A 22,012-nucleotide genomic window follows, 5' to 3' on the forward strand; every position below is an offset into this window, starting at 1 on the left:
TTACTGATAATGGCAGTCTAATTTCAGAGCATGTAGAAACTTCTTTAACCCAGCGTGTGGTTCATCACTACAAATACTAGTTTGTGGAGAGTGTATCTTAACCATAAACCATCTGGCTGGACTGCAGTTTGTAGTTAGTGTGGGAGTATTGTTTTGGAAAAAATGAAGAATCTTTGGTTTTTAAATGGAAGTGTAACCAGCTGCAAATTCATGGAGAACACTGATGTTAATAAGGTCATCCAATAAAAGAGTGATGTTCTTCTATTTAAAAATTACAATAGGGATGTTTAATGTAGAGAGCTAAAGGTCCCTTATCTTCTCCAGAACTGCACAGAATTGTGTCATACTCCTGTTTTCCTGTTTGGCTACCTGTCCAGCAAATTTTCTGGAGTCCTTACAAGTTGCCGTGTCAGTTGCTAAATACAAATTACTGGGGTTTTTTTAATGTCTCAGTGCAGTTCCTGAGTTGTGTTGTTGGGTCATCTTGTCTGGTGAGAGCAGGGAATGGCCGCAGGTTGGTTCTCCAGCGCTTCTCGTGAAGCTTGTTCAATTTGCTGTTTGACAGCCCACTTAACCTTGACACCCATAAAGCCAGGGGTCAAGTGCTCTCGCCCTGGGAGCTGAAAGCGCTGCCTTGCAGAGCTCTGTTCCTTTGCCAGAAGAAAACCATTGGGCCTGGACAAGCGTTGATGGAATCTAGCTCTGTGATTACACAGCACGTTTCAATCCCATCTCTTGAGAGCAGACAGGAACCCCTAAAAGCTCTGCTGTGGATCCCAGCACCTCGAGTGGGGCCAAACCCTGCACCACGACACAGCTCCAGCACCGTTCTGAACTGCCCCATCCAAGCTTTTTTTTTCCATGTTTTGTTTTGCCCACAGGAGTGATGAGGGATTTAAAACAAAGCGGATTCCCTTTTTCACCACGAAGAACAGGGTGCGCGGTGGCCCCGAGGCAGGTAAGGTACACGGCGGTGCAAGTGCTGAGAGTGCCAGGTGAGCTGTGTAGCAGCAGGAATCCGTGGGACTTGGCTGGAGGGGAATCTTTGTAAATTAATCTGCAATTTTAAGTGCATCAGCATTTAAATTTAAGACAAAATACATTTGGATAAAGTTTTTCTAAAGAAATGGTGCAGCCGGTTGGTACCATTGTTACAGTAAGACGGAGAAAGAGTGAAACTTGTTTCTTTCACTGAGCTTTTATTCTTTTCATGAAGGTCATCTTTTTTAGCCAGAGTACTAACTGTTATGTTGAAGGGAAATTAACCCATAATTAGTCTCATTACACTTAGGATTGTTTCTCTTGCTGTATTTGTAAACTGTATGTTTTCCTCTGTCTCTGCAATTTACACCTGCAGTTTGGAGCAGAGCAGAAATGTTCTGTATTAGTGCACGTGAAATCCCAGAGAGAACCAAGGTGCATCTGAAGATATTTGCGCTGCTTCCTGCTCTCTGGGGGGTTCATCTGCATTTCTTTTTGTTTGTTTGTTGTATTTTAAAGCGCTTGGAGAGCTTCGTCATTCTCCGCTTCCTGAAGAATGGCTTGCTCTAAATCATTCTTTGCAAATCGCGGAGTCAAATAGAGCTGGCGCCTTCATGGCATGCATCTGAGCAGCCCTCAGCTGCTTGTGGGAGGGAGAGACTCTCCTGCAGCAAATGCTTGCTTCAGTTCCCCTGAAAATTCCGCACGATCTCAGGTCAACGTGAATAGGTAAAACTGGGAAATGCACCATAGCTGTAGTTTAGGACTGAAGGTCCTAACCTCTGATCTGCTCATCTAGGAGGCAGAGGTTCTGCCTGGACCTCCAGGCAAGGCTTGATCCCACCTCATCTTTCTGTCTGTGGAAGAAGAGGCTGCTGCGCAGTGATTCCTGCATGCGCACCCTGAGGAGAAAGGGTTGGTTTGCTTTGTTTTGCAAGTAGGAAATGGAAATAGAAATGCTGTGACGTCGGTGAAATCCTGAACACAGAATAATTGGAAAAGGAGTCTGAGTCTGGTGAATCTGTGGAGTCTGACATATCCTCAGAGCTTCTCTGTGAAGTGCTACAGCAGCATTTCCCAATGGGGAGAGAAGAGCAGGAGAAAGGCAGCTAGAACCAGCTATAAAAGGGAGTTGCTGTCCTAAAGGAAATTTCTACGTGCTGCAAACCCCACGTAACCCCTCTACGTAAAGGAGGAGAGGGTGGACTCTGCATTAGTACTATTTCAAGAGCCTTGACACGTAACACCCCGGTGCAACTTGGAGCTGCCTCAGGTTGCAGGAGGGTGCAGAGGAGCCCACCTGGCTGGTGCCACGGTTGAATAGCCACAGAGACAGAGCAAAGCCAGCTCATCTTTTTCTCTCTCTTCCTGTGCCAAGTATAGCTTGGTGATACTAGAGGATGTGGCCAAGAATTTAGAGAACATCAAGAGAAAACAGAAGCTGGAGTACATCAGCTGCTCACAGAAGTCTTCTAGCGAGGTGGGGGGTAGGTTTCCATATGATTTCACCAACAAAGCTGTTTACTCAAGCCTAGATTATTTAAAGAGGATAATTTATAGATGCTCAATATACTTGATTGAGAAATCTCAAAATAACTTCTTGCACACACACGTGGTGTTGGTGGTGTCTACTCATCCAAAAGTATATTTTCTAGATGGGATTTGTTTTCATTTTTCTACCGTTCTTTAAAAGAAAAATTGAGCTCAAGCCAGAGAAATCATAAATAACTCATGAATAAATAATTACAATTCATAAACACCTCGAGCTTGCTTCCAGTATAGTACACTCCTTTCTGCCTGGGACTCTGGTGAATTGCGAGTATTTTAGGTGTTTGCTCCTACGTGCCTAAGAGGGACTAAATCTGTCTGTGCCGAGGTGTGTACTGAAGAGGAACAATGAAAAGTTTAAGTCCAGTGATGAGCCAGAAAGGAAGTGAATTGAGTCCATGAATAAGCCTGCTGTTCTAAAATAATCCCAAAGATGATTTTTTTATTTGAAAACTCAAAGGCGGACTGTGACACCCTGCTCACGCCAGGCAGTCCTGTCGCGTGTGTGAAACACCCTGCAGACAGTGAGACTCTATCTCACTCCTTTTCTGATCACAGCTCGGGCTTGAAATGCTGTTAATATTAGAACTGGGGAATTTTTAATATTAGAACTGGAGAACTTTCGCCTGAGAAAACCTCTTCCATTTCCTTTTTTTTTTTTTTCTTTTTTTGGCTAAGTCTAGTTACAGTTCCTCAAGTCATCTCTGTAAGGGAAGAAGATGTTGGTGGAAGTGCAAATGTCCCATCCTTGAGGAAGAGTTTGTCTCACATCTCAGGGCACTGCTTCTATTGACCGTGGAGGCAGCAGATGGTGCTGGTTGTACTTTCTTAATCAGAGACTCAGGATCTGCTTGTCACTGTGTGGCCTCGTTTTCCTTGACTGCAGGATGCTTCCTGGTAGATACATCTCACAGTCTTAAGACAGCAACACAATTCATGGTAGCTTTTCATGTCACTATCCCAGGGGTAATTTGTGGATCAAAATGATGCTCTTTGGAACCAGCTGAATTTCCCTTTGTTTAAACCTCTCCTGGAGCAGCAACTCAGCCTCGCAGTTATTGCTGTTATTGCTTGGGTTGCTCCCAAAATCCACTCATTTCTGCTCAAACATGTAAGAAATCTGAAGTGCCCTAAGACCTTGCAGTCTAAAACGGAACAGAGGGGTAAATGCAAGTGGTGTTGTAGAGGCAACATAGCTGAGCAGTCTGCCAGATGCAGCTTGGGTTTTCTTCTCTGTCGTTATTGACATTGATTCACTATAAATTGCTCCAGGATGCAATGTGGTGGGGCCTGAACATAAATTCTGACTGGCTTCTGGCTTTTCTCAGGCAACGTGGGAAAAAAATAACATTGAGAACCACTTGTGCCCTCAATGTGCCCTTTCATTGTCAGCTGTTAGCCTGGAATAGGGGCAGTTCACAAGGCATTACCAGCTATTCAACAGCAAGAAATACAATGCCACTTGTCCTCTGATATATAGTCATCTTGGAAGGCCTGGAGTTCTTCCCTCAGCACCCCAGAGGTCCTGAAGATTATTGCCTTCAAACATGTGCATCACCATGATCTTAAAAATTGAGATGTCAGCATTGGTGTTTGATCACTGGTGAAGGTCCTTTGCTTTTCTGCTGTTGCTTCGTGGTGGTTCCTGCCAAGGAACATGACGTCATGTCCTGCCCGCAAAGTTGAGGTGAAGGCTCTTGGTCCAGAGCCTTGGTGCTTGTTATGTTTTAAAGGTGCAATTTGTTTCCTGTCTTGTTCCAGGTCCCTTTTTGGAGTTCCCAGCATTTCTGAGTGATTCTCTGGAAGTACTTTATCTGAACGACAATCAGCTGGACTCTGTCCCGCAATCCGTTTGCCTTCTGAAAGGTTTAACAGAGCTTTATTTAGGAAAGTAAGTCTGTGTCCTGGAAAAGCTATGCAGTATTATTTCCATGTTGTTTTAGTGACCAGTCTTCTGTGGAGCCCCACCCCAGATGTCCAGTGCTTTTGAAGTCAAAAAGCTGGAAATAGTAACCCCCTTGTTAGAACTGTGCCCATCATTTGCTTTAGATAAGGAGGAAGCTGGCCTTTTGAATTAGGGAAGATGATCTAATGCTTTGAACAAGGGCCTGGAAAGATAATGTGCTTCTAGTTCATTCTGGCTTTTTGCTGTCAGCTTCTATAGTATTAGAGTCAAATAACTCATAATTTTTGCCCTTATTTCCTCAACTATCCAGTAAAGATGATTACACTTGTCTGCCTCAGAGGATAAATTGAGGTTATACATCACTTTTAGGATGGAAATTACTATTAAAGTGCTGAGTAGTCTTATTAAAATGTTAATAGAAGATTTTTGCAAGGAGAGAATAGTGTAATCTGAGAGTCTGTGAGAGCAGCTACTTATACACGAAGCCTGGTTGTTGGTAGATTTATTTGTTTTTGTACAGTAACCCTGGTATCCGAGAGCTTCCTCCAGAACTTGGACAGCTGGCTAATCTCTGGCAGCTGGATATCGAGGAACTAAATATCAGTAATGTTCCTGCAGAGATCAGAAAAGAGGGTAAGGCTGATCCTCTATGTTCTTTATTAAATTAACTGAACATATAATAAAAATCGCTTCCTTTTAATGGTCCTGAACAGGAACAGACAGTGTGCCCCCAAGCCCTTGTTGAGGTTAACTGGAATTGTGTAGGGAAACCTCCTACACATATTTGCGAGTTTGATGATCAGTGCTAAGCTCCGGTTATATGATCAATTTTGGATAGATCACGTGTTAAATTGATGATTTATAAATGCAGTATTTCATTTGCAGTATGCATGCCAGGTAAATTCCACGGCTTGCTTCCCGAATGTGTATATTTTAGTGTATGTAGACGGTCTTTCTAAAGACTCAAGTGTTTCAGATCAGCAGTTACAGTCACATTGAAGTGACTTTATTGTAAGCTGCAAGGTTTTTGGACAATACTGTCTTTTTTTGTGTATGTTTTAATAAGAAAGTCCTGTGGGAACAAAGTTATTAGGAATTATTCCTTCTCCAGCACACTGTTGAAGCCTAAATCTAATTTTAACTGGAAACATAAAAGTAGAAGGAAAAACTGAGTATTTTCCAATACTAAATTAGTATTTTATGTTTCCTTTGAGCTTCTGAACCATACGAGTCACAGCATTTGTTTCTTCTTACAGTGCTCCATTGTGGAGTCTCGGAGCAGTGACCTTTTTCTGGGGTCTCTGTCTCAGGTTTGTCCACTGGAGGTTTCTTTGTTTATTCTCTGGGTTCTCTCAGCCCACAGCGAAACTGCAGGGAAAATATTAATTCAGCCGATGTGTCTGCAGCAGTAGGCTTTGTGCAGTTGTGCTGTACATATGTTCGTTTGTAACTGCTAACCACAGATAAAACCTGTTCGCTTCCCACCGTGCAGGCCCTAAAACAGTGCTGGCATACTTACGAGCGCAGCTCCGCAAAGCAGAAAAGTGTAAGCTAATGAAGATGATCGTCATCGGTCCTCCACGACAGGGAAAGTCAACGCTGGTTGAGATCCTACAGACAGGAAAGGTCCCTCAGATGATGCACAGCGATGCCACCATACGTACGACAAAATGGGAGCTCCCCAAGCCAGTGGGACACAAGGCAAAGGTGAAAAACAAGTGTAGATTCTTAGCCCCAGTGGGTTGTTTGGGCCCCACAGTGTCCCTTTTGGGTTGAAATTGCCTGCCCTTTTATCAAGAACATTTCCCATTACCTATGAGCCAGACCTTGCAAGTGACATGTCTTTAGCTCTGTCACAATTCTTCTGTTTCATCTCCAGTTGGTTCTAGAGGACAGTTCTGGTTTCCTGAGCACTCAACTTTGTATCCTAAAGAGAGAGCCGTGCGTAGACTGTCTAAATTCTGGCTCTCCCAGCTCACATGGTTTTTGGACACTGATTCTGAGAGAATGTTTTAAATCAGCTTTTCTAAAGCAGATTCTCCTTTCAATTTGGGCCAGAAAATGGGACATCAGTACCTAAAGCTAGACTCCCTTGATATCACAATTGTCCTAGGTGAGGAAGGTGGGTGGAAGGTAGGATGCCTGACCTCTGCTATGATCCAGGGGTGTAAGTCATGCCTTAAACACCCAAATCCCAGATGACTCATTCGGGGAGTGTGTCAGCCCATACTGAATTCATTTGGACAGCACTGAATTCATTCAAGCATTTGAGGGATTTGTGGGTGGCCCTGTCCACTGCCTGCCTAGTAACGCAGGGATTAGAGCATGTAGAATTGGTCCTGAGGTCTTGTTAGAGCTGAGGGTGCATGAACGTGTGGCTCTCCCTTCCCAGACGAGAGCCATGACCACCAGGCTGGTTTGGAAGGGGTGGAGGAGCCTGCTGAGTTCAGCTATTCTGCAGCGAAGAGTGCCAGGCCAGAGAGAGAATGAAAAAGGGCAAGCACGGCCTGAGTCTTTAAAGAGAAAAGTTTGGTGGGAGAAGGGATTTGTGAGTTATGTGTTGAAGCACAATTGAATAAAATAAAAACCTAGATAGAATTGGAGATGTGGAGTGGGATCAAGATGTTAAACAGGCTTTTGTCCCTGCCTCTGAGTCTCTGTCTCTCCCTACAAGCACCCGCAGCTGAACGTCTTTTGGATGAGCAAAGCAGTCCTGGTGCTGGTTAGGGCTTGGTTTAAACAATATGGAAGTTCTTCCAGCTGTTTCTGGGAGACTTCAAACCGGAACTATGCTGAGAGATCAGAGCCCAACCGAGATATTTAGTTCCTTGCTGAAATCTTGTAGGGGAATGTGCTGTCTGGGACCAGTCAGTACTTGGCCTGGCCCAGTAAGCAGAGCCCACATGGTGTTACGTGATGCTCTGAGCTGGCACAGGGTTTGGTTTCCCCTCAGTCACAGGTGGGGCCGAGTGATTAAGGCACAGACTCTCAGGGTATGTAGATGCTCCTGACTACACTGGGAGCCTGGATGCCATTTAAGCAGAGAGCCACGCTCCCTCTTAGTGCTGTGGTGGGGCACAGGGAGGAATGGATGCTGAGATGCTTGGCAGAGAGCCAGATCTAGACAGGCATCCATTTACCTGTTCCCCCCCAAATTGTTGAGTCTGGCTGTAGCTGTAATTCTGGCCCACCTCTGCTGTGACACACACATCAGAAGCCTCCGAGCAATGTGCAGGAGGTGTTTATGAAAGGCCTGAGAAGTTTCCCGTCTCCTGAGCATCTATATTCTGCTTGGCTCAGTCAGGGCTGAGCTCAGTGGAAGTGATTTCAGCAGGGGGTTTCCTGTTCCCCATGGCAGCAGCAGATAAGTAGCTTCAACAGTCCTGCTGACCATGGCACAGACGGGATGAAACAGTTTCTATTCAAGATGCAGTGAAATACAGGGCTCAGAATGAGCCCTTGTTTGTACTGGAGAATCCACAGCATTAACTGGAGATTTACCAGCATCAAGGGCACCTCTATCGCTTTAGCAGCAAGTAATTAGTCTTGATTTCCTGTGGGGAAGTGGTAGCCATGCTTAACAATTGCTTGTTGATTTTTTTCTTTCCTGGAGGCACAATTAGGACATTGAAACCCTTCTTGTGTCATGCATTATGCAGGCGTAGGTTTATACTTCGGCTATTATCTCGATGTGATTTACTGCAACCGTTTGATTTGAACACTTCTCTTTGTCTAAGTAGGTTGATTCAGTGGAGTTCAATGTCTGGGATATCGGAGGCCCAGCAAGCATGTCTACAGTCAATCAGTGTTTCTTCACAGACAAAGCATTGTACATAGTGGTCTGGAACTTGGCGCTGGGGGAAGAAGCTGTGGCAAACTTACAGTTCTGGTTGCTGAACATTGAGGTAAGAAGTCACTGGTGGACCCTGGGGTATCCATTTATCAAACCGTAGCTCAGCACACAGATATATGATATTACACATTCTTTTTGGTCCGCTTTTAAAAACTCCTCAAGCTATGAATTTTGCATAGCTTTTGGAATTAATTTTCCATTACGCTGTAGGCGTATTGCTATATTTAATGGTTTAAATTTATCATTTGCTTTGTTCTCCCTCACACACATCAGAGAATGAAACAAAAGCTGATTTATAAACCCTTGCTAAGTAAGGCTGAACATACTTATTTTGGAATTAGTGTTTGACCACACTGCTCTCCACGGGGGGTTGAAGCATTTTCTTTCTTGTGTGGCTTAGACACACATTAGTCTGGAGGTTATATTTTTAACACTTTAGATTCAAGTAAGCTAAAGAGTATCTCCCAGGCAGCTCTCAGCTGGGAGAGCTGTCAGAGCTGCAGTGAATTCATTGGAGTTGATTGATTTTGATAATACCATGTTCATAATTTTTTGTGGCTATTTATTATTTTATATCTACCTTAACATTACACAGACAGAAATAGGCTCTAAGCTAGTGCCTCTCAAAAAGGAAACAACTTTATGTTACAAAAATATTAGCTTAATAGTTAGCAGTAAAAACCCAAACTAGGTAAGAAAGCCAAAAGCATAATTATGATATTTCAAAAACGTATGATGTGCCTGTGTCCTTAATACATCCCAGCGAGCACGTAGTAGCATCAGAAAAGATACAGAGAAAGACGAACAGGATGGTTAAAAGTATGGAAAAGTTTCAGAGTGCACAGCAATTAATTAGATTAGACCTCTTCATGTTGGGAAAGAGGCAGATGAGGAGAGCTGCACGTAGACTTGCCAGGGGTAAGGAGAAAACCACAAGGGAGCCTTTGTTCATGATCTTTTACAATAGAAGAATCAGGAGAGATCAGATGAAATAATGAGATGGTATCTTTGAAACAAACAATAGGAAGGATCCCAAACACGACAGATAGCTAACCTATGGCGTTTATTGGAGCTACAGTGTGCTGCGGGTGTCAGAAGTTGAAAAAACAGACTGGTGGAAATAAAATCTGTCAAGTGCTATTAATTCAGAGATACTGTCTCATGCTCAGGAAGTCGGTGAGCTGCAGGCTGCTGGATACTGGGAGAAAATATCTGCTTACCCTGTGCCTATACTCTTTATTAGTCTCCAGGCAGAATATTGGGCCAAGTGGGCTCTTTGGTCTGAGTTGGTACAGCCATCACTCCTGTGTCTGCACTGGGTTCCAGTTTGGTGTCACTCAGGTTTCAGATTTCAGTGAGCATCGCAAGAGAGAAATGGACTGACTGCAAATAAACATATATGTCTGCATCTGAATTTTCTTCTGTGGTCAAAGTCATTTGGATCCGCAGGCCGATACCTGCTTAAGCCTCTGCAATTCCAGTGTGTTTGGCAGTGTGTTCCCTGAAATATGGATATGTTCCAGTCCTGTAATAGAATCATGGAAGGGCTGGAAGAGACCACGAGGTCGTCTAATCCATTCCTTTGCGCTGATTCAGGATTAAGTAGATTCAGACATTTCTAGCAGTTTATCTCACCTCTTCATATATCTCCAGGGAAAAAGTTTATGTAACTTCCTCAGGTGTCCGTTCTGGCATGTAACTGGCCTTTTTCTGGATATCAAAGTTAGATCTTCCAGCTATAGGTTAAGCTAACTTCTTTTCTGTTGTCTGAGCGGACATAGTTCCCATCATTTAGCTGACTCGTAGCAACCTAATACCACATGGCAAGTCCCTTTATGTTAAGCCTTGATGTATTAAACCCAAACTGACAGTTTCCTGCTCTGCAGTAGCTGCAGATGATTAAGCCATATTCTGCAGGAGAACTTCGGTAATACCCAGATCACTTGCCGCTGTTATCAAGTTGTCACAACAGGTTGCCTCTATTTTATGTATATATTCCATTTTATTAATGTATATTACTACTCCCTCTTAAATGTTATGCTTTTTCATGTGTCACCACCAAATTTACCACGATGTAATCTGGATGAGATAATTGTCGGTGTTTTATCTCACAGGCCAAAGCTCCAAACTCAGCGGTGTTAGTGGTAGGAACACACCTTGATTTAATTGAAACTAAGTTCCGTGTTGAGCGGATAGCGACTCTGCGGGCGTACGTCTTGGCTCTCTGTCGATCCCCTTCTGGATCCAGAGCAACCGGCTTCCCAGATATCACATTCAAGCACCTCCAGTAAGTACTTGTGCCTTTATGAAGCTCAGTCACTCTATTTTATGTCACTTTAAACATTTTTGTAATAATCTCCTTGGCAACGGAACTGATTTAAAGACTTGTCAGCATTGCATTTTCTCTGTTTTTGACTGAGATAATGTAGCATAATCAGAAATTCAGTGTTACTCAGGGGTCTGATCATGGATCTGAGAGCTCCAAAGTCATGACCTTGGCCAGCCTGTTTTAGTGTTCCTGCTCCACTCAGGTTTCTCACCATTACATGGGGATACAGTTTATTAGTCACACAGAGAGAAGGTACAGATTGTGTAATTAATGCTGCCAAGCGTGACTGTTACAGGGTGGGTGCTGTGGCGTTTGTTACGGGGACGCTGCGTGGGAACGCAGCTCACGTGGCAGTGGTGGCAGGATGAGGAGGAGACCAGCCCCTGAGACCCTGGCAGCCCCAACCTGTGCCATCAAGTGCTCCAGGGATGATAAATTTGGTGCTTCCTGGGAAGGGAAATCGGTGTCAGTCAGGCCATGGGGTCTGACACCAGAATGCCACTGGGGAAAGGAGGTTTCCTTGGCAGGGAAAGAAGCGTTTGTCCGCCAAGGCAGTGCACAGCATGGGGGGAGCGTGGATGCAGCAACCTGCCACCAGACAGTGTGACATCGCCAACGCCTGGGGCAAGAGCAGGTGGCAGCTGGCAAGTAAAGAAGGGCCTTGCAATGTCCCCAACGCTTTGCATCTGCTGCCTGGCAAAGTCACCAGCAGACCTCCCGCGCTCTGTTCTGTAGACACAAGTGCTGCGTCAAGCATCCCAGCTGGCTCCTTCCCACTAGCAGGAGTACCAGGGACCCCATGCGAGGCACAGAGAAAGCTTTGTGCATTGGTCTCCTCAAGCCTCTTTTCCCATCACCACAGAGCATCCTAACATGATCTTTCTCAAGGGGACTTGCTTTCACCCTGCCCCACATTCCCCTTCTCCGTCCTTTCCCCCTGCATTTCCTTCCAGTCAGAGTCATGCCTGATTTTCTACATCCCCCAGCATCCCGGTGAGTGAACGCTTCCCAGTGCCACTGATGGCTGAGGTTTAAGATAAAGCATATTGCTTTAGAAAAGGATTTTCTGTCTGCCACGGGAACATGTGTAGGATCAGTTAGAAAGACCCTTTGTTGGGGAAAGTGGAGGAGAACTGTTCTTATCCAGCCCACAAAAAGACCAAAAATAGTAGGAGCTGGAGAGAGCAGATTTTCAGCTGTTAAAGAGATGATGAAGGCCAGCTTTTAGGATCTGAGCATCAATTCCCAGATCACAGGATCCAGCTGAGCAAGGGCTGGAACGAGGGTGGGAAAAGGTGTCTGGTAGTCATCATCGTGCCTCTTTGATCTGAGGTGGGCAGAACTGGACTCGTGTACAGCGATTGCCCAAGCACAGGGTTCTCCTTTCTGCAGTCCCTTCCAGGATATGTGCAGCACCAAAGGGAAAGAGCGTGATGACTTTGTTCAGTCTGCCAGGGAAGTCCCCAGAGATCACAGTGCACAGGGGAGAGAAGAGCAGGGTACAGAGAATGAAGCAGGCAGAGCTGAGGTTGGCCTAATATATCTTTTCCAGACTTCTCAGCATTTTTCTCCAAAGCTAAAAATGCTCACTGACAGCCTTCCTCCCATTCATCTGACACAGGAAATTTAAAGTCACTGATAAGAGAAAGTGAGCCTGGAAAGGAAGCCAGTGTGCTGATAAGGTTTGATAATCCTCACCCTTGCATGACTTTTGCAGTGAGCTCTCATGTAAGACTCTGGAAGGCCTCGACGGACTCCGACAGCTGATTTTTCATGTCACTTGCAACATGAAGGACGTCGGCAGCTCAATTTGCTCACAGAAACTTGCGGGGAGATTGGTGAGAACTGTGTTTTTAGTGGTGATCCTTACTAAAGGGGGGCTTTTTTTGGTCTTGGTTTTGGGTTGGAAGGTGAATTTAAGGAGCTATTGTTGATGCAGGAGACATGAAGTCTATAAGATACTATCTGGCTTTGGGAAAAGACAGCACTGTAAGATCCCTGTAAAGAGAAGATGAGTTAGCCAGTTCACCTCCAGCAGAGCAATAACTCTCTGATACTGATCCTGCTATTTTTCTTGTGTGGCTTGCAGATACCAAGAAGTTACCTTAGTCTTCAAGAAGCCGTCCTTGCAGAACAGCATAGAAGAAGTCAGAATGATGATGTACAGTATTTAACAGACAGACAAATAGAACTGATGATTGAGCAAACGCCTGGAAATGATATCAAAGACTATGAAGACTTGCAGACTGGTAGGTCAGAGCAGAGCAGTAATTTATTGGAAATCAGTATGTTAGACCGTTTGAAATGTTCCATGAATAACAAAAGTGAGGGTTAAAAAAAGCCCACCGGATAATTGCTGTGCAAAAAAATGAGTCAGAGTGCTCTACACCTGTGTAGAAGTCACTTTGGAAACTGGTGAGATATAAAATTAGTAGTGGAGCTTTCGGGAGAGGGCTGGGAAGTTTCTAGGATGGTCTGAGGCTACTGAATTTTTTTTTTTTACAAGCTTTTTCTGATTTCATTTCTGCTCTGTGAAGAATGAGGGTTGCCATAGTTTCAAGGCTGTCTTCTCCATAGGGCCCCAGTCCTGTGATCTTTACGGAGGCCTTGCTCTGTGGGAGCCGAGAGCCATTCCCTGCGAGGATGGCAGGAGGAGGGTGAAGGGGAGGTGTGATGGGGACAGAAACCCTGACTGTAAAGCGGTGAGATGTGGGTTTTACAAGTGGAGTGCCGGATAGCAGCACTCCTCAGATACATGTTATTCTCTTGGCTTGGCTCCACGCTGGCTATATCTGGAATGCATAAAACCGCACAGACTGCCTCATAATCTGATTCATCTGCACTGTGGTTTCCTGATGCTGGTCTATTGCTAATCTACAATTCTTTATTTTTTGCAGCGATTAATTTTCTCATAGAAACGGGTACACTGCTGCATTTCCCAGACACAAGCCATGGCCTGAGAAACCTCTATTTCCTTGATCCTGTCTGGCTCTCGGAGTGTCTACAGAGGATTTTCAACATCAAGAGCTCCAAGTCTGTAGCTAAGAATGGAGTTATCAGAGCAGAGGATCTCAGGATGCTGCTGGTTGGGACAGGCTTTACTCAGCAAACCGAAGAGCAGTACTTCCAGTTCCTGGCCAAGTTTGAAATTGCACTGCCTGTGGCCAATAACAGGTATGTTGATAATTAGAGAGGCTTAGCCAGGCTGGAGAAAAATGACCTTTTGATCAGTGGATATTAACAGGCTTTGTCACTATGAGTAGTTGTCTTGACAAGGATCTCACCATGAGAAAGTATTTGAGTGCGTTAAACAGTGTAACGGCAGGCACCCATCCATTTGGGCTGGATTTCCTGGCACGAGCATCCTTTGGTGCAACAAACTAGTCTGAAAACTTTCCAAAGCAGGTCTTTGCTCTGAGGCTGGTGACAGGCTCATCTGCCAGCACAGAGAGACAGTGACACCGCCGGGGATGTCACCAGGAGCAGGTAGAAGCTGGACACGCTCAGCCAGCGCAGCTGCACTTGAGAGAGGGTGTGAGGTTCCTGCTGACGGGCCTGAGATATAGACGGGCCGGAGTCATCTGTTCACAGTGAAAGATCTTTGCTCCAGAGTATGGCAGAAAATTTTGGGTAATCAATAATCATGTCAGCCCTGCAAGTAGCAGTATTTTATTTCTAGTGAAATCAGGGAAGTGCAGCTTCAGTAGCAATGTAGTTTTCTTGAGTTTTAGCCGCAATAGATGTTGATCAATAGTTTTTCTAGGAATGGTCCAGGAAGCCTCATTCTCTTTAAATGTTAATGAGTCCTCCTCCCCTCTGCTCCCTGATCTCTTTTCCTCTGGGCAGAGTTCCCTGCTATTTTTCTCTCTCCCATCTGCTTGGCGACAGCCCGTTGTTGCCTTACCGGTGAAACCATAGTCGTATTGCACTTTCGCTGTGGCATTTGCATTTCACTTCCTTGCCCTTCCAGGCCAGCACGGCTGCATCGCCCTGAGCCTCTCGGGAGCTCTGAATGCCAGCACAAGTGCAGCATTCTCTGCGCTGTCATTATGCCTGTCACTTATCCAGTCCCGGATGCCAACAAATTTTCTCAGGCTTAACACAGATAAAGCAGCAATGTTTCTGCTTAGTCCAAAATGCCTTTTGGACTCCTTGTCGCTATCTGCCGTTTTTCTCCAAGGCAATTGCATTGTCTGTGCCTCAGCAACAAGGAAACTACTTTTTCATGGCCTGCCCAATCTTTTTTAGAGCAATCCAAGCCACATTAGCAGAATATTCTTCCCACTGATGGACTGTGGCTACAGCAGGTTGGATTAATTTAATGTATTAGCCAGACACAGAGCAGTTATTTGTTACTGCGCTTCTGCTGTTATTGTCTAGATTGCCAGATAGGGTTTCTGTGCAGTCAGTAGAGAAAGCAGCTGCCAGTTTCTGCTCTGAAAGGGTGGATGGGAGCATGTTTCACGTATTTTCAAAATTTGCATTGGCTGTTGTTCAAGAGCATCGAATCACCATCTGTATTATAATCCACTATATAGCTGTGGTGCAGAAGGGCCTCACTGGCCTTCTTATACTCCTAGACCCTTCCTTGGATGTGCTGAGGAAAATTTATTAGCTGTCATATGATGCATTCACTGCCTTTGTAGAGCAAGAACTTTCAGTTTGATGCACTCCACTTTTCTGCCTAAGGTGCATATAATTTAGCTTTGTTCTGCTTGTTGAAATAGTATGACCATTCTTATTTTAATTCATAAGCAAAGAAAAATTTTTGTCAGTTTTAGATTCCAAAGATGTTTCATGGAACAGATAATTCGATCATGTAAAATGTCATCAGATGTTACGGACTGTGACATATGGAGAGAGCTGTTGTCTAGTGATGGCTGGGTTTTCTGAGCTGATATTTCGGGTTTTACAGAATACTGCAGCTGCTAGAGAGAAAACGTGATAGGCTTAAAGTGTTGGATTTGGACCCAGCATTAGTTCTAGCTGTGTGTCTCGTCCCTGCCACTGTTATTTTGGTCAAGTCCCTTGGCCGTTTGCCTCATTGCTGTCATCATGCCCGTCAGTGATGAGCCCCAGATGCCGACACATTTTCTCAGGCTCAACGCTCATAGAACAGCAGTGTTTCTGCTTATATAAGCAAATAAGATATTTTGGTCGTATAGGCATCTTGGATTGGTTTTGGTACAGAAGATTATCACTGTCAAGAGATTTATTGGCAGGTATTGAAATCCATAAGCTCATAGTTTTCAAAACAGTTGTAGTCTTCCAAAAGGTTTTAGCTTCCCAAATACTAAAGATCGGGACAAATTAATAATCTGGGTTTACTGGGAAATCTGAAAATAATTTGAAAACTTTGTGGTCCTCTTCACCAGCATAGCAATGTTACTTCTGACGGGTCAGACTCAGACAGCACTGAGTCTGCTCCATGCTTGGGCAAAGAACCTAATAACCTGGTTGTAGGAGGTGTCTGAGACGACAAGCGAGATCTCTGCTGGCATCAGTTTGGCAAAATGAGCTTTTGCCCCCGGAGTTTGTCAGGGATGTGGTGGGGAGTCCGTCAGCTGCAGTACGGAGCAGCTGGAAACACCATCATGCTGTCCCAAAAGATGCTCTGGTTCCAAGAGCCAGAGCATCCCAGTCCCTGCAGCCCCCAATTGCCTCATTGCCCACCTCCTCTCCCCACTTTCTGGATGTACTGAAACTGAGCTACTGTAAGTTGGTTTTGCATTTATCTTCTGTTCCACGTAGAAGCACAGCCGTAATTCTCTGCTTACTACCAGGGCAGAGCAGTAAAGATAGCAAAAAATGAGTCCCAACATCACAGCTGTTCTAATGACTCTTATATTTTAATGCATTTAATTTGTGATTACACAAACGTCCTGCTCATTACATCAATTTTAGCCCTGTCCAATAGCCCTGGCTGAATTATGTAATGTCTGTTTTGCCTCTGCTTGCTTCCATAGTGTAAATGAATTTCTCCATGTATTGCTGCAGTGCCTTTAGTCTAAAAGCTTTTTTATATGCAGTAGGCTGTGCCATTACAAATCTCTTTGGAGACTGAATCGCCTTATTATCCGGTAACAATGCACTCACTGTTACAAGCTGTAGCTAAAATTTGAGCTGTTGAATTTGATGTGTTTCAGCTACCTCCTCCCTCATCTGCTTCCTACCAAGCCAGCGTTAGATATCCACGGGCTCTGCCACCAGACCACAAACACAGTCCAAAGGGTCTTCAAGATGAGTTTTGTCCCGGTTGGCTTTTGGCAAAGATTCATAGCCCGAATGTTAATTAGCCTAGCAGAGATGGACCTCCAGGTAGGTTACTGTTACCTCTCTGCAAGCAAAAGAAGACAGGAAAGTGTGTTGTTCAGTATAAGTGTAAGCGGGTGTCTTTTCACACTCAGCTTGCTTCAGTCACAGATTTCAGTAACGTTATTTGAGTAAATAGGGAGAGATGAGACTCTGCCATCAAAATCTGATTCTGTTTTCACAGTACGTGTCATTGAGAACAACATATTGGCACTGGGGTAGAAAGCCTGCATTCTCCACAGCCTCTTTATAACACAATCCCCTGGAAGGTCTCAGTACCTCCAGCGTCTTCCAATTACAAGTAATTGGAGTTCTGCCTGCGGCTCTTGTCCATGACTGTTGCACTGGGCCAGACTCTGCTCTTGTGTTTGCCAGTGGAGATCTGGAATAGCTCCACCAAAGTCAGCTATCTGAAGCTATATGGGTTTAAATGAGAAGAAAATTACAGGACCATTGCCTTAATGGGATAATGAGTGCAAGCAGGCACCCTATTAGGGCAAGTGGTGTGCATGTCGTTAAAGTAGTGCTTGTAAGGTTCTGAAAGCTAAGTGAATTTTGATGTTGTTACAGACATGCTTTTTTTGCAGCAGCAGCTTATATCTGAAAACATAGCCTGGCTGGAAACCGTGATAAATACCCGCAAAATATTTTTAGTAATACTCTGATATCTTCTTAACAGCTGTCCATTTAAACTGTGTTCTGTCACTGATGTACAGAACATGGAAAACATGATACCTGTTTTTGGAAGGTCCTCTGTGTGCGAGGTTTCTTGAACCGTGTAATAACTTTACCTGTTTTAACTGACTGTCTTGGCAACCCCTTCCTTACATCCTCATGGGCACTACGTAACCCCAGAGCACCTTTGCTGGGGATCTCCTCCAGTCCTCGCTGAGGTGAACAGAAAGAATCCCAGACGCCAAACCGGTCTGCAGACAAATAAACGTTAGGGCAGTGAGTACAGCAGAGTTCTGCAGATGAAGTCTTGGGTTTTGAAACAAAAATACATTTTGCTCTAAGTGCTGGTTTGAAGTGCCTTGGAGAAAAGCCATCTTCCTCCCACTGGAACAGGTGGAAAAGTTAACTCTCTACATTGAGGGCAGTGTTAATCATTCACTAGAGCATTTAGCTCTTCTTTAGACTTTTGCAAATGCAGAGTTCATATAACAAATGTCACAGTTATAAGATTAGCTTTGTTCACTGGTATGAAATTGTTCCTTTTCAGGTGGCATGGAAAATATTTCCATTGCTGCAAAACCAACTTTTACTGTGTGTATTTTCATTCCATCGCAAAATTTTTTATGAGAACAAGTTGCTCTTTAATGGAAGAGGTATGATAGCATCTGTGAAGTCCGAAAAAACAAGTCGCCTTATTGCTCAATTAAAACAGCATTCTTATGAGGAATTTCAATGATTTAATGATTTTCATGCTTTTCTGCTTGTTTCAGCTTTTTGAAAACAAGAAGAACACGAAGACAAGAAACAAAAAGGTCACCATCTACAGCTTCACAGGCACTCAAAGGAACCGCTGCAGCACGTTTCGAGTCAAAAGGACTCACACTGTTTACTGGCAGGAAGGTCTGTTCGTTACCTTTGATGGAGGCTATCTTAGGTAATTTGTGTTTGTAATGCAGTGTGCATGACAAGGGACTCATAAGAGTGTATGAAACACATCTCATGAATGGAGATGAATGGGCCTGACTCATGCTATATGCTCACTCATCAGTAGAAAAGGAGGCTCTCCTAATATTCATAACTCATCCGGTAATAACTGGTGACAACCATGATGAATAACTGACTGATTGGCAGTTCTGTATATATCGACCTTATGTGTTATTGCAGCCACAGATTTAAAGAGGCCTGAAAACAGAAAGCAATATTCAGAGCAGAACTCTTTGCCAGGGTAAAATCATGCGTTTTCACATGCGAAGATTTCCTTACGTCAGTGAGTTTTCCACTGAATCCTAAAACTTCACCACTGCATGGCAGCAGCCCAGATCAGTGGAGGTGCTTCTGTGCTTCAGACTGCGGGCAACAGGGACTATGGACAACTGGTTTAAGCTGACCAAGGCAGAGTGTCTGCCTGGAGAAAACCTGCTGTCCATGTTCCTTCACAAATGCAGAGAGCAGGTGGCCACTTAAACCAGTCCCTGGCAAAACAGGGAGGAACCACTGATGCTGTTGCGTGGTTGGAGACCAGTGACTTTCCTGAGTTCCTTTAGACAGTCTGCGGCTGAGCAGAGCCACGGACCCAGACATTGCAAATCACAGGCTGGGATCCTTAATTCTGGACCCTGGTGATGGTCATATTGTATCTCCTCATGTACTTCAGAGAGTTACAGAACTCAGCAATTTGTATTAAAGCTGCTTTTTTTTTTTTTTTTTTGGTGGGAATTGCGCAAAAATTGTTATGTTCATGAACTTTTCCAAGCAGTTTACAGAAGTTGTTTCTTTATTATTATTAATAATACTATTATTGTGCCACTGAAGTTCTATTACTGATTTTTAAAACTCCTAACCCTCTATTAATCTGGACAGAGCATTTTTGTCAAAACTCTCCATCGTTCTCTGTCCTTCAAGGCCAGAGTTTTCTCTGGGTCTGACCTTCTGTAGCATTTACCAGTTGTAAGCAACCGGCACTTCTGTGCAAGAACTCTCTTATGAAAGTCATTTGCAGAACAGACTGAATTGAAAACCAACCTCAAAGCTAGATGGCTTTTTATTTTTATTACTTATGAACTATGTCTTATTATGTAACTCAGGTTTCCTGCGAGAAAGTAAGTTGTTTGACACTGATACTTCACAAAAGCTTCATGCGGCTGTCTTCTGGCTTTCTCATACAGTGTTGAGTCTTCTGATGTGAACTGGAAAAAGAAAAAAAGTGGTGGAATTAAAATCATTTGCCAGTCAGAAGTCAGAGACTTTTCAGCAATGGCATTCATCACAGATCATGTCAACTCTTTGATAGACCAGTGGTTTCCTGGTAAGAGAACTACTGTAATTTTCTGTGCAGTATTATGTCTTTTTAACAGAAGGTTCTTTGACAGAGCTCTCCAGGTGCACGATATTGTGTGTTAATTGAAGACCTCTCAGGCTCTGACAGTCTCAAGCCAGTAAAGTTTGAGAAAAGCTGCTAACCTGCAGACAGATCAAGGTTCTTTGCCAGCACACCTTGGTCTAGACATTGTGTCTTTCCATCCGTGGTGCAGGTGAAACAGGGCAGTTCAAACAGGACCTGCTTCCCCGAGAGTTCAAGAGACTCTTCCAGTGCTCATAGCAGGGACAGGATTTGGCCCAAACTACTTGGCACTGTCCCTTGATGGCCGAATTCACTTCAGCATCAGCTGGGATCAGCGTTTGCCAGCCATTTCTAACACCCTGTAATTTATAAAATTATGATGTGGGAGGCATGAGTGAATGTGATACCAAGGACTCTGTGCCAAGGTAACTTCCTTGAGTCCTGCAGTTGTTTTTCCGCTGATCAGCACAGATCCTGCTGTTACCCAGCAGGCTGTTTGCAACCCCAATACACTTTGTTTAAAACCAAAACAAAACCTGAAGTGTTTTTTGTAATTCCACGCTGGTCTAGAAAACAGTGCCAAAATCTCTTAATTGGAGGCTCTCTGTGCATCCTCACATATTCGTGTTCTGACTGTTACGAAGATAAAAGAAGATTTTATTTGTCTTTGGATTAAAATAATGATAATGTTAATCACTGGAGCTGCTGGGCAGCCTCGTAGCTGCTGTTCTACTGCACGGTCATGCCCTTTAGCACACGCGGTGATCCCTATACGCAGCCCACACAGATACCCAGCAGGTAAGAGGTTCTGTCCAATGCTTTATTCACATACTTCTAATTTCTACTGGTCCTGAATATATTTTCCTCGCAAGGCTGTATGTTAGCTGTGACCAAAGCAGAGTAGCTGTTATGTCACCAGTCCTGTCTCCTCAGTACTGTCCCTGCTATTTTTGTATACTTTGCAAAACCATATTTCCTTATTTCAGTCAATACACTGGAATAAACTGCTGCTTTCATGACTGTGACCATTTTCAGCCAGTGGACCAGGTAGTGACTGTAGACATTTGAATATGCTAGAATCACAGAATAGTTTGGGTTGGAAGGGACCTTCAAAACTCATCCAGTCCAACCCCTGCCTTGAGCAGGGACATCTTCACCCAGCTCAGCTTGCTCAGAGCCCAGGACATGTTCCTTCACAGTTTGTGTGTGTTATGTTGTTTTCTTTTGCTTGCTTGCTTTGAAGCACTCACAGCCACTGAGAGCGATGGCACGTTGCTGATGGAGCAGTATGTTCCCTGCCACATCTGTGCAGCTTCCAAGCCAGAGGAGAATGAGCGTGACGAGAAGGCAGAGGACGTGCAGTACTTCAACATGGAGGACTGTGTGCTGACTGCCATTGAGCTGGACTACATCACGTGTCATAACCACCCTGACATCCCCGTTTCTCTCCAAGAGCTGGTCCCAGAGCTTTTCATGACCGATTTTCCTGCTAGGTAATGTTATTTGATAGCCCTTGGTTAAGTTGCAGTGTACCTATGTAGTTCGGTTGGATTTTGTCCTAAGTCATCTCTGCTAGAGGAGCATACTGACCACATGGAAAATATTCATCCTCTCTCAATCCCTACTCTGACAATCCATCCTAAACTGCACTCCTGGTGGTCAGCATGCTTGCTTAGACAATCGCTGTGTGCTGACCCAAGTCATTGCTTCAAGATCGCTGTGGTACAACGTGAAAATCACTTTTGAAAGCCACAGCTGTCCTGTATTGCCCAGTACTCTGTCCAGAGCTTTATGCAGTTGGAGTATTTCTGGTGTCCCAGAAAGAAGATTTTAATGTGGCAAAACCAAAAGGTAGTGCTGCTGCATCACAAGATTGGCAGCAAAATCACCTTTAGTTTTGAAGAGCCCATAGGTGAGTGAATTTATGTAGACGCCACTGGAGAATTCACATGGAGTTGAGGCTCCTGCTCGGCTGAGGGCTGTTCGCCGTGTTGTAGTAGTGTGGCAGCCCTGAACAGCTGAAACAGCTCTTCCCTCCCCATAGCAGCACTGCCAAATCTTTAAGCT

At 44.3% G+C, this 22,012-nt stretch overlaps 1 protein-coding gene across 1 annotated transcript in view; it reads left to right on the forward strand.

The window, feature by feature from the left end:
- LRRK1 (leucine rich repeat kinase 1) overlaps positions 1–22,012 on the forward strand; it is a 75,239-nt gene that overhangs the window by 35,611 nt on the left and 17,616 nt on the right. The window contains exons 11-23 of the mRNA XM_065641455.1: positions 882–958; positions 4,291–4,420; positions 4,956–5,068; positions 5,928–6,142; positions 8,176–8,340; positions 10,403–10,575; positions 12,335–12,455; positions 12,707–12,866; positions 13,515–13,791; positions 16,764–16,935; positions 18,375–18,538; positions 19,770–19,909; positions 21,189–21,438. Coding sequence (XP_065497527.1) covers positions 882–958; positions 4,291–4,420; positions 4,956–5,068; positions 5,928–6,142; positions 8,176–8,340; positions 10,403–10,575; positions 12,335–12,455; positions 12,707–12,866; positions 13,515–13,791; positions 16,764–16,935; positions 18,375–18,538; positions 19,770–19,909; positions 21,189–21,438 — 2,157 coding nt within the window. The remainder of the gene's footprint in view (positions 1–881; positions 959–4,290; positions 4,421–4,955; positions 5,069–5,927; positions 6,143–8,175; positions 8,341–10,402; positions 10,576–12,334; positions 12,456–12,706; positions 12,867–13,514; positions 13,792–16,763; positions 16,936–18,374; positions 18,539–19,769; positions 19,910–21,188; positions 21,439–22,012) is intronic.

The sequence above is a fragment of the Caloenas nicobarica genome, chromosome 10, assembly GCF_036013445.1.
Source record: "Caloenas nicobarica isolate bCalNic1 chromosome 10, bCalNic1.hap1, whole genome shotgun sequence".
Taxonomy (NCBI): Eukaryota; Metazoa; Chordata; class Aves; order Columbiformes; family Columbidae; genus Caloenas; species Caloenas nicobarica.